This window comes from Hibiscus syriacus, unplaced genomic scaffold (assembly GCF_006381635.1).
Source record: "Hibiscus syriacus cultivar Baekdansim isolate YM2019G1 unplaced genomic scaffold, ASM638163v2 tig00002840_pilon, whole genome shotgun sequence".
Classification (NCBI taxonomy): Eukaryota; Viridiplantae; Streptophyta; class Magnoliopsida; order Malvales; family Malvaceae; genus Hibiscus; species Hibiscus syriacus.
This window is the reverse complement of record NW_024061947.1, coordinates 1,204,675-1,217,311: the sequence shown is the minus strand read 5'-3', so window position 1 is coordinate 1,217,311 and position 12,637 is coordinate 1,204,675. Positions and strand designations below refer to the sequence as shown.

At 35.1% G+C, this 12,637-nt stretch overlaps 1 protein-coding gene across 1 annotated transcript; it reads left to right on the top strand.

Annotated features, from left to right (window-relative positions):
• The first annotated feature begins 911 nt into the window (after positions 1 to 911).
• On the top strand, positions 912 to 4,198 carry LOC120153087 (APETALA2-like protein 3). The gene is made up of 10 exons (XM_039165094.1): positions 912 to 1,659; positions 1,821 to 1,846; positions 1,946 to 1,976; positions 2,071 to 2,158; positions 2,251 to 2,396; positions 2,834 to 2,878; positions 2,972 to 3,075; positions 3,163 to 3,323; positions 3,411 to 3,527; positions 3,702 to 4,198. Exons 1-10 carry the CDS (start codon positions 1,070 to 1,072, stop codon positions 3,771 to 3,773), a joined length of 1,380 nt encoding a protein of 459 aa, XP_039021025.1. The 5' UTR covers positions 912 to 1,069; the 3' UTR covers positions 3,774 to 4,198.
• Positions 4,199 to 12,637: the final 8,439 nt, after the last annotated feature.

The following is a 12,637-nucleotide window of genomic DNA, read 5'->3' as shown; positions in this document are numbered from 1 at the left end:
ATCAGTGCATAAATAATGTTGGATTCAAGGCTACAGTGCCCTTCATATTTCACTATGTAATCAAATCCAGCCTCAGGTAAATACGACTCAGTATCTCTAATTTAGCTTTTACGAATAAATGGATCTAATATACGATCATTCACCTAATTAAATAAATAGTATATAAATTAAAATATAAACTAATATAAATAAATAAATGAATGAATAAAAAATTCTCAATAAATAAAATAACAGAATTTAAAATTATTAACTCAATATATAATTCTCATCTAAACGCGGCAACCAGCCAGCTATTTTATAACTGTAAAAAGCAATAAAAATTAGTATAATGAAATATAATAAAATAATAAACTATTAAATAATTATAATATAATAAAAAAATTTAACTTTTAAAAACGATAATTATAATTACTTAAAATTTGATAGAACGATATATAAAAAGAATAAATAGAGTATTTTTTTGTGATATGAGTGTTGGATGAAGAGTATTTATAGGTGAGAAAAATAGGGTTTGACGGTATTTAAGGTAGGACAATATGAATTTAAATGCAAGGTGTAAATTATGATCTATGTCTATCTCCGCATGTTTAATTTCTAGCAAAGTAGTATTTTATCATCGTGATGGTAATTCAGATAGAACCCACGAAGACAAAAATTATGATTCGTACTTTTCTACTTTAATGTCAATTCAGACAAAATTTTACAAGATGATCAACACTTTATCAGAAATGGTGTTAATCGATAATATTTGAAAAAAAAATTGTATTGAAAGATAATGTTTAACTGGTTTTTGGATAAAATTGCCAAAACAGGCAGCTATTTTCCCCCTCATACGTCCCATCGTTCCCTTTTGAAGGTCCCTTCACTCTCTTTTTTTTCTTCTCTCTTTGTTGTTCCGATCACCTTCCTTCACAAACAAAAACATCTGAAGCAGCAGCTTCAATGAATCCTCTCTAGCTTTCCTTTCATATCCACTTCCCTTATTCTTCTTATAGCTTCATATTTTTCTACATCTGAAGCCTTGGAAACCTTGTTTGTTTTCCTATTTCATATTTTTTAAGCTTTAGCTATGATACTGGATCTTAACTTGAGTGTTATTTCCGATGGTGGTGATAATTCAGTTAAGATAATGGAGATGGAGGTGGCGGGAGATAATGGTCTTCTTGGGTTAGACGGTTACAATAGTAATAATAATTATACTAATTACAAAATGGATAGTTCTGGGAGCTTCGGTTCCTCCGTCGTCAACGCCGACACCTCAACCACCGGAGGCGACGATGACTCCTCCTCCAACGCGGCTGCCTCTGATACTTTGGATTTCTCCTTCGGCATCCTCAGAGCGGCCCAACAAGAACCAGAGAATCACAACCGGGAAACCATTTCGCTTTTCCCGGTCGACGTCGAGGGAGGTGACGGGAAGTCAACGGAACCGTCTCTGAAGAAATGGTTGGATCTCGGCGGTTCCCTAGAGTCTCCGGTGTACCACATGGACGGAGAAGTAGGCGTGGGGCAGAGGATCTTAGCTCATCAGCAACAACAGCAGCAAGTTCAGCAAAGGCAACGAGTGAAGAAGAGTCGACGTGGTCCCCGTTCGAGAAGTTCTCAATATCGTGGCGTCACGTTTTATCGTAGAACCGGACGTTGGGAATCTCATATTTGGTTAGTGTTAATATACATACATACATACATACATACATACATACATACATACATACATACATATATGTGCAGTACTACAGATTCCTTTTTCTTAACCTTTTAAACTTGTTTCCTTTTTAATATTCTCTCATTTGGTATATTTGTATCCTTCTAAAATGCAGGGATTGTGGGAAACAAGTGTACTTGGGTGAGAATGTAAACCATTATCATTTTGTTGAAGCTTAAAAATGGTGGGTTTTAAATTTAAATCTGTAAAAATAATCTTGGTGTTCCTTTTTTTTAACAGGGGGATTTGACACAGCACATGCTGCAGCAAGGTGAGATTTCTTCTCGAATCGGTCAAGGAATTTATCGAATAACTGTTAAAATTATGGGGTTTAAAGTTTTTTGTTTTGAGGATGTTATTAACAGAGCATATGATCGAGCTGCAATCAAGTTTCGAGGAACTGATGCGGATATTAATTTTAACGTTGGTGATTATGATGATGATATTAAGCAGGTTGGGAAATTTTGGGTCTGATTTAGTAAATTTAATATATGCATTTGAGAATGATACTACAAGTTAAATCAATTATTCTCTTTGTTTTGTAGATGAGTACTTTTACGAAGGAAGAATATGTGCATATCCTTCGTAGGCAGAGCACTGGTTTTTCAAGAGGAAGTTCCAAGTACAGGGGAGTTACATTGCACAAATGCGGCCGATGGGAAGCTAGAATGGGGCAACTTCTTGGCAAGAAGTAAGAATCCTCTGCAAATTTGTAACTTCAATTTTATTCGGATTTTCCGAGGTCGCCATCTAGAATTTTTAAATTTTCATGTGATGTAGTTATTTTTTTATACTTTCTATTGATGACATAATTTCGACACATGCTACTATAGTTTTACTAAATATAAAGTTCACCCTACCTAACACAAAGTCTTGTGTCCGTCCCTAGTATGATTCTCCAAATATCTGATGAAAGCTTGATGAAAAAAGTGGAGCAAATCCATGTTGGATGTATAACCATATCCAACACTAACTCTCAGAATCCGTTAACAGACATAGTCTAAAAATGGTATTAGTGTATTGGTTGATACGTTTTAAGTAGTGACATTAAACTAAGAAGTTGAAGCATCAATGAATTGATTCATGTTAACTATTTTGATTGGGTTATTGTACATTCCTTTCTTTCAGGTACATATATCTGGGGCTATTCGATAGTGAGATAGAAGCTGCAAGGTCCTTACCTTATGAATTCAATTTTCCCTCATAATTCCAATGATCAATTGATTTCTTAACCAACGCTACTTGTCCATGTTATTTGAAAATCAGGGCTTATGACAAGGCTGCTATAAAATGTAATGGAAGAGAAGCGGTTACCAACTTCGAGCCAAGCACATATGAGGGGGAGCTAATCCTGAAATTCGAAAATGGAGGTATTCTTTCTGTTCCTAGAATTGTCATCTCTTATCTCCTGATCTCCATATATTTATAAGCTATTATGTTTTGCTTTGGTTTATCAGGAATTGTTGATCCTCTTGTTACAGGCCAGGATCAAGTTCTTGACCTGAACTTGGGCATTGCTCCCCCCTGTACATCCGATCCGCAAAACGATAACGAAAATTTTAGCAACTTCGCTTACCAGCATGGCTATGATGGCCTGCCTGTTGCGAGTGGTGCAAGGGTAATGTTGATTACATGCTTAGAAGTTTATTTCAGTTCTCCGATTGAAGGATTTCGTTGCTCAAGCACCTAATATTTACCCTTTCAGTTTGAGAACTCTGTTCCGGTAACAATGAGGGTTCAATCTAGTCTTGGCCAAGCATTGGCATTCAAAAACGTCCCAAACCGGAATGTCGCAGATCCAACTTTCTTTCCAGTTTATAGGGTAAGTTCAACATCTCTTTGGTTGTCCCCAAATTCCTCTGGCAATGAAAATATTATAGAAGTGACAAGTTTGAAGGAAAACTATTTCTTACCTCGTAATCCGAAACAACAGTGTCTGCAATAAATCAGTTATGATATGATGATTTACAATTTAATTTTGTTTGTTTATTTACAGGAAAGAGCAATAGACAAGAGGATAGAAGTAGATTCCCCACCATGGCAAATCCAAGGCCCTACTCTTCCCTAGTGCAGCATCATCAGGATTCTCATCTTCCATAATAACTTCCCCATCAGCTGCTACAGGCCAACTTCAAATACCCAACTGAACACACGTCCACCACCATTATCCTATGGTGATCATGAACCTGAACCCGAACATCTCCCATTTCTGCTGCAGAACTGAAAGGTAGAATATTGCCATTGCCATTGCCATTGCCATTGCCACCCTTATCTCATCTACCAAAGAAAGAGAGTTCCCGTAGGCAGAGTAATGAAAATATAATTCAGGGTGCAGCCGAGATGCTGGTATGTAAGAAGGCTAGGCTACTTGATTAATATTTCTTGTAAAGCTCATCAAACTAATAGCTAATGAATGATGATGTGGTGGTTGAAATGAGCAAAAGTTGGTCAATCAAATTGAGGCATAATTGGGAAGTGGGTGTTTTATCGTTTTCTAATCTTTGTTTTATCTGTGACCAACACATATGTTTAGCTTTACGAGAGTTGACTGTAGGGACGAACGAGAATTTTCTGTTAGGAGGTCGCTAGCTTAGGACATTATATTATAAAATATGATGTAACACAAAAATACAAACATAATTTCTTTGAAGATAAAGGGTACGTACTTCCATGAGTCAAGCCGGTAAATCCCAGGGAAAAAAAAGGGATAAAACTCAGACTGAAACTATTCACTGCTACTTCATTTTAAGAAGTGAAAAAAAGTGAAGTAAAACAAAGAGAGACAAATGTGCGGTCCTGGGCTTTAAGGACACCTGCAAATGCAAGGGTAAAAGGAAAAGAAAAGTCTGAATTACAAGCACAGAGAGCATCCATGAAAAGTCTGGTGTACCTTTCATTGTAAAAGAACAGTGGGTGTTATGAGGATTTTTTTATTCCACAAAGTACCATTCAAAGTCGTAAAAATACATAGTTCTGTTGTAAGTAATTGTATTCGCCACCTGCTTCTCAAACTTCAAGGCTTGGTCTCCCATTTATTAATTCATGCATGAATGCTGCTTCCCTGTGACCGACTCCCCTGACTTACTACTATTTCATCGTCTTTTTTTTTGTTCATTGTTGTTGGGCTCTATGTCGAGTATTTTTAGGGTTTACTTACGGGTTGCAATGATGAAATTTTTCTTGACAACGCAAAAAATTATCGCAACATAGTTTGTTCCCTTCTTTATTTATGTCATACTCGACCCGACATCTCTTTTAGTGTTAATCGAGTGGCATGGTACATGCATAACCCATGTGTGAATCATTGGCGAGGGGTCAAACAAATTGTTCGTTATCTTAATTTTACTCTTGATTATGGATTTACTTTTTGTCGTCGCCTCCTCATACGATTCCGTTGGTTGGTTTTATTGATGTTGATTGGGCAAATAACGTCGATGATCATCATCGATTTTTGGGTTTTACGTTTATCTTGTGGGGAACTTATTTTTTATCTAATCGGCAACAATCAATCTCAAGATCTAGCTCGGAGGTAGAATATCATAGTATTGTTGGTGTTGTTTCTAAGGTTTTTTGGTTACAAGCTCTGTTAAAATATATATGGTTTCTTTAGCTGATACTCCATTTGTATGGAATAATAATACAAGTATATTTGCAATGAGTATAAATTCTATTTTTCACGCTAGCTTAATACATGTGAAGATAAATCTTCATTTTGTATGGGAGAAAGTTATCGCTGAGAGTCTTCATGTCAGCTATATATTAACTCAACATCAAAAAGCAAATGAACTCACTAAGTCCTTGATCAAGCCTTTGTTTACTTTGTTTAGACAAGATGTTAATGTCTCTAAAGGTATACTTTAGGTGTTAGAACATGATAATGTAGGGTGGATGTTAGTATATTAAATTTTTGTAGAATGTTATGAGCTGACAAGAAATATAGTTGGGTTGTTATACAGTTGGCCTGATTGTTACAACCATCCTTAAGATAAAAAGTCTTATATATATTCTATAATGAGAATGAAATAAATGGATAATTTTGATTGAGTAAATTAACAAATCTAATAGCAACATGACTAAGAATCTTTATATGAAGGCTTAAATATAAAATGTCCAAACTATAGTGTTTTTCACCACCTTAAGTGCTCGGACCATCAACATCGGTAATTTATTCAATTAAGTGACACAAGTCATGATCTGATAATTTGAAATTTATTTTTAAAATAATAAAAATATTATTATATTTATAAAAAATATAATTTCTCTTAAATTATAAAAAAGCCCCATAATCTATAAAATCTCTAAATCCTAACCCTAACTCAACACTGTCACCCTTTCTGATCACGACGACTGCCACTAACATAGTTAGGGATGGGCATGGGTCGGGTTAGGTCGGAGTTTTGGTTTACCCGACCTACTTGAGAACAATAACTCCTCCACCCAAAATCCAACCCGACCCTCATAATATATACGCTCCAGCCGACCTCAACCTGGCCAGATTTTTTGAAATAAAATTCGAACCTAACCCTACTCGACCCAAAATAATAATAAAAAAATTATTTTATTCAATAAAAATAGTGATTTAATTAAAAAAATAATATATAGAGAGGGGTATTATTGTAATTATTCCTAAATATATAAGGTAAAATTATATTTTTTTCGAGGTTAGGTATTTTTTACCCTAAACCCAAATCTGACCCAACCCGAACACCACTTTTAGAAAAAACTGACCGACCCGAACCTGATTTTTTTAAAAAAAATCGACCCAATCGGGTCGGGTTGGAACCCATCGGGTTCAGGTCCCATGCCCATCTCTAGACGTAGTCCCTGTCGTCCTCCTAGTCATACGCCCATTAGTTGTCGTCGATTGGTCGTCGGAATCGCATGGGATAACGATTTTCAATCTAGGGTTCGTAGGGTATAAAAATCGATTCACCATCGATCGATTATCGATCAGTCATAGTTTTATAAGGGTTTTGGTCGCTGGGGAGAGGTGAGGTCGGGATGAGCTTCAACGACAGCAAAGGGCGACAAACAATGTGGGTTTATATGTTGAAATGAAGGTTTTCAAAATTTTATAGTTATTTTGAATTTTATGTGTTTTTTAAATATAAGGGTAAATTACATCGTTCTTCACTAAATTTGACTCTCTCTTCTATTTTGCTCTATATACTTTCAATTTTTCTATTTTACCCATTGAACTTTGCAGATTGAATCATTTTGCTCACTCTGCCGTTAACTCTCTAACAGTGTGATGACATGTCATTTATTATTATTATTTAATATAAAATAATTGAAAATATAAATGGTAAATTACACCTTTCCTCATTGAACTTTACTCTCTCTTCTATTTTGCTCACCCAACTATAAAATAAAAACAGAAGGTGGTCGAATGCCACCACCAACCACTGTCGATGTCGTAGATAGTGACCGTCCAGTCCCAAATTTCATGGGTCACTTCGTCTCGACACCTTGAGTCCAAATCTGACCTACATTTGACCAAAACTAGCTCTGAAGTCCACGAATAAGAGATTAAAGTGAGAAAGCTAAAACATTTCAGTCGAGATTCATGGATTTTGGGACATTTTTTGGTGAAACAACCACCAGATTCAGGCTCAAGGGGTCGAGACGAAATTGATCCATGAATTTTGGGACCAAATGACCACTATCAACGACGGTCGACAATTGTTGGAATGCAAAATAGCACAGTGGTCGACGACGACAATGGGGATAAAGAAGAAGATTTGAAACGACATTGCTTTGGTGTATATTTGAGTTTTTCAAAATAATGTCGTTTTGATGCTTGTGCCATGTCATAACACTGTTAAAAAGTTAACGACAAAGTGAGCAAAATGATTCAAACTGTAAAGTACAGTGAGCAAAATAGAAAAATTGAAAGTACGATGAGCAAAGTAAGAGAGAGTAAAGTTTAATGAGGAATGTTGTAATTTACCCTAAATATAATTTTAATTTTTTAACTTTAAATAAATTTTTTAAAATTATCGAATTGTGACACGTGTCACTTAACGGATGAAATTAATGTCGCTGACAGTTCGACCATATAAAGTGGTAATGTTTATAACGTTAAACAACGAGATCATTCAAAAAATAATTTAGACACCTATTCATGAAAAAGTTATAGTTTGGACACTTATTTTATAATTATGTCTTATATAAATCTTTCATATAAGACTTTGAATAGATTCTCTCTTTAAGCAACATCCCACGTCACGTCACATTTCCTGAAATTATCGTCTATCGATCTTTATTTAAATTAGAAATGGTAAAATATCTCTTTTCGTTATAACCCTAAACCTTACCGTCAACAATATTACTCCCTCCGTCTCATTTACATTGTTCATTGTTGATTTTTCATGTAGTTTTAAGAAGGAAAAGTTTATGTAAGGGATGTGTTGTAAAAAAAAGTAAAATGACAATTTTATCCTAGAAAAATTAAATTTTATTTCATCTAGAAACTAAAAAAATGTAGAAAAGGAAATGTGTATAGTAAAAGTAGTTGATTTTTTCAATGAAATAATTTTAAAACACAAAAGGGATATACTTAATCGGATAGAGAGATTATAAGTTGGGTGGTTTTTTGCAATAACGCAGTCAAAAAAAAATTGTTCGAATAGTGCACCTGAGAAATTATTTACTCAAGTGGGGTGAATGCTACAGTACACATCAGAGTTGCACTGCGCTCCCCGCGTCTCCCCAATGTCGCATGGAACACCATGCGACTCTCTCCTCCCCGACCACCATGCGTCTTTCCCCTATAATAAATTCAAATATATATAACAAAGTAAAAAATCAGCCTATATATATTATATATAACAAAGTAAAAAGCCTATATTATTGCAAAAAAAAAACTTAGGGAAAGATGCATGGTGGTCCAGGAGGGGGAGTCACATAGTGTTCCATACGATCTTGGGGAGACGCGGGGAGCCCATCACAACTCCAATGTGTACTGTAGTATTCTCCTATTCGAGCAAATAATCTTTCAGGTACATTATTCGAATAATTTTTTTCGACTGCATTATTGTAAAAAATCATCCGTATAAGTTTTGATATTATTTATCGACATTATTGTGATTGTATGATTGCTATTGATAATCTGTTGTTTCTAATGTTGCAATGCTTGAGGAATAAAGTGTTGTGGCTGAGGATATTCCGGATGTTGTATCACTTGCTAATATACTTGCTTTCAGTGTCAGTGAAGACGACGATGGAGATGCTGTAACTTTGGGCGATTTGACCTAACTAACACTGTTTGAACCTAATATGCTCGGTTTAACACCGTTTGACCAATATTTCCCGAAGCAACACTCTTTCAGCTGAGGTGACACAAAGGCGCATCCCTGGGGACGCGCTTTACCTGGGGACGCACTTTACTTGGGTTTTAGCTGGCTGGGATGCCACGCGAGTAAAACGCATCCCTGGGGATGTGCTTTCACGGAATTTTGCTGAGTCAGATGCCACGCTGGTTTTTTTAATAAAGATTTAACATTTATTGTTATTATAAATTAGTAATTTATTATGTAAAGTGTTTCGGTTATAATTTAAGAATTATCGAAGGTATTTTTTAAATGTGTGTTAAAGGTGGAGTGAATTTAGGTTAAAGTGTTATATATTTCAGAGACTTTGGCATTCGCCCATTCCACGAGACATTAATCGGATGGAACTATACGTTGTCCCTTGGACAATGGAACAATAGATGAAAACCAGCTTTGATCGTATTGTAGTTCTAGAAAAAATGTATGAAATTATAATATTACACGTATGGTTATTTATCTATTATTTTTTTTTTCTATTTTGATTATCGATCTATTGATTTTATCAATTAAATTACTTAATTATTTAAATGTTATCAATCAAGTCATCTGTTGTCAATATTTAACGAAAATATTGATGCATCAGTTAATAAAATTAGTATAATTACACATTTAATCTTCAATACTTACATATTTTATCAAGTTAGTCTTAATTTTAATTTAATTTAATAAATTTAATTTTCCAATCAGAACATGATATGTGTCATCGTATACATAAAGTTTTTTTCTTACTTTTAATTTGTTTAATTTAATATTTTTTCTCTAATTAGAAGGTGGAATTATTATAATATTTTAAAATTAATAATAAATTTTATAATATAATTATTATATTCAATAATTATAATTAATCATTTTAAAAAATTACCAATAAAAAATAATTTATATAATATTAACCAAATATCATAAAATAATTTTTAAATACTAATTTTAAAAAATATAATTTATTTAAGTTTACATACATTGGGAAATTATAGAAAATGTAATTACATTTAAATATTAGAAACAAAAACATTCATTGAAATAGAAAATGCAATTACATAAGGGTTAACGGTTATGTGATGATAACAGAGCTGGACATTTTTTTTCTATTGTGCCCGATGTTTCTGCAATGCCCACATCTTTTTTGTTCTGTTGACTTCTCTCGAATATCCATATCACAATGTATTCTAGTGGATTTTGGGCGACCTGAGTCTCTCAATAGCAACAGATCTGGTACAATTATAAGCTAAGTTTGAATCTCATCTGGGTCTCTTTCGTTTACTATGGGCGGAAACTCAAATTCATATACCTTAAATACTTGTGAAAGTTGATATACGGGATCGACATAATTTTTGTAGTCCAAATGCGAATGTGAGCAAGCAACAATGACATGAGAGCATGGATATTTGAGTGCTTAAAAGAAACCACAATCATGCCACCTTTCGTGCAGATTAACTCTGAAAGAGTTAGCTTCATTCCCTCGAAGAGGACGGGGCATTTCGGTTACACGAAATAATTCACGGGTGTGAGAAAAATTTGTAACCAATATCCCATTTGATGCAGCCACTTTTTTCTGTAAATCAGCTACTAGTCTTAGGGGGTAAATATGGTCGTTCTGCATCCAAGTAAGAGCTTGTCCACCGAGCTTTACAAATAGTTGACCCAAACGAAAATAAGTCGTTTTGACCAATGCCGTGACTGGTAAACGACGCGCCCCCTTTAAGGTTGAATTGATTGCTTCAACCAAGTTGGTTGTCATATGACCATAGCGATACACCCCGTCACACGAATTTGTCCACATTTATTTGCTGATGTCCATAATGCACTCGCACCCCTTCTTATTTTTGCCAAATAATTCTTGTAGCATAGACTCAAACCTTTGAGGTAAGAGTTCGTAACCTAAGCCATTAGGAATATATAATAGTTAATATGAAGTATAAATAAGTAATACGAAAATTATTGAAAAATTGGAAAAAAAGTAACATACCCATGTGCATGACTAACTGGCGTTCATCATTCTTCTTGTATTTTCCATAATAGTTTGCAGCAATATGACGGACACAATAACGATGTTGAACATGTGGAGGTTTTCACATTGGACCCAAAGAGTCAATTGTTGCTTTTATCCCGACTCCTCGGTCTGAAATAATGTATACGCGTTCCCTTGTGACAACATGTAAATGTAAATTTTTAAGAAAAAAGCCCAAGACTCAGTGTCTTCTCCTTGAACGAGGGCAAATGCAACAGGAAGAATATTACGGTTACCATCTTGGACCATAGCCAATAATAAAACTTGTTTTTATTTCCCATACAAGAAAGTACCATCAATTTGGACAACTGGTTTACAGTACTTCACTGCATTAATACACTGAGTAAGTCCAAAAGACACGGTAAAATTGGTAGCGATCGCGAACCACTCGATTATTCAAGTAATGATGTTGAGTTTCGAACTTAAAAATTATCCCGGAATTAAGTCTTTGCATAACATGAAACCAACTGGGCATCTTATTGTAAGAGGAATCTCATTCTCCATGAAGTTTGACAATGACATTCTGTTTTTCCAGCCAATGTTTTTTATAGGAGACGGTGTACCCATATTGTGACTGTATAACAGAATTCAACACTACAACAGCTATATGAGAGCTTTACTTCACAATGAGCATGATTGCTTGGCAAATAATGTTGGAGTCCAAGTTGGGATGATCCTGGTTTATACCTATTACACAACACGTATTAAGACCGTTGTATCTGGTTAGTTCCCATAAGGTGTTATTCCTCTTCCTCTTTGATACACGGACCATCCACTTACATCCGTTGTCACGTTGGACACATTAGCAGACATATTTCTCCGTGGTAGATCAATCAACTCGGGAGTGAACTGAGTTACGAATATTGTAATTCTTTATTGCCATCATTGCTTCCTCTTTCGATGCGAACTACATTCCAATATGTAAATCACCGTCATTGACTGATGACTGAAGTCCATAGTTACCAACATTAGGGAGATTCAGAAATTCAGGCTCGTATATTGCATCATAATCAACCTCATACATATGTGCAGGAAGTTCGCCTGGTGTTGTATTTATGGGAACGTCATCCTCATCATCATCAGAGTGTATGTTAAACTGTGGCGAGTCAGGTTCAATGAATAATCCCGTTTCAGCACCTGGCTCTCGAAGAGGTTCTTCTAGTGGAGATAAGGGTTCCTCAGATAATCCAATGTTAAGGTCAAAGAAGTTGTCGCTTGCGTGTCCTCCCCTTGAACTTGAGGCCATTGTATCATGTGGGTTGTGAAAAGACTGATGTCTCGATGGCATTTCCATATGTAAGTCAAAAACAGTGGCATATGAATGTCTACCCTAGAAGAGATATTTCCATATGGATTATTGGTGAAGCTACGTGGGTTGAGATCATAAGCAGTTGCTGATGAATGCCTTCTTATTGAACTTGATGACATGGCATCTGGCGTTGGATTTGCCATTAATGATGTGAAATCATTACAGATCAGTTGCGTCGGGCTATCAACTTGATCAGTTTGATATACAATGCCAAAGTGAGAGGAATATGCGAGATCACGAGAAGAACGGACCTCAATAAAAGTGTCATATATTTCAATAAGAGATTA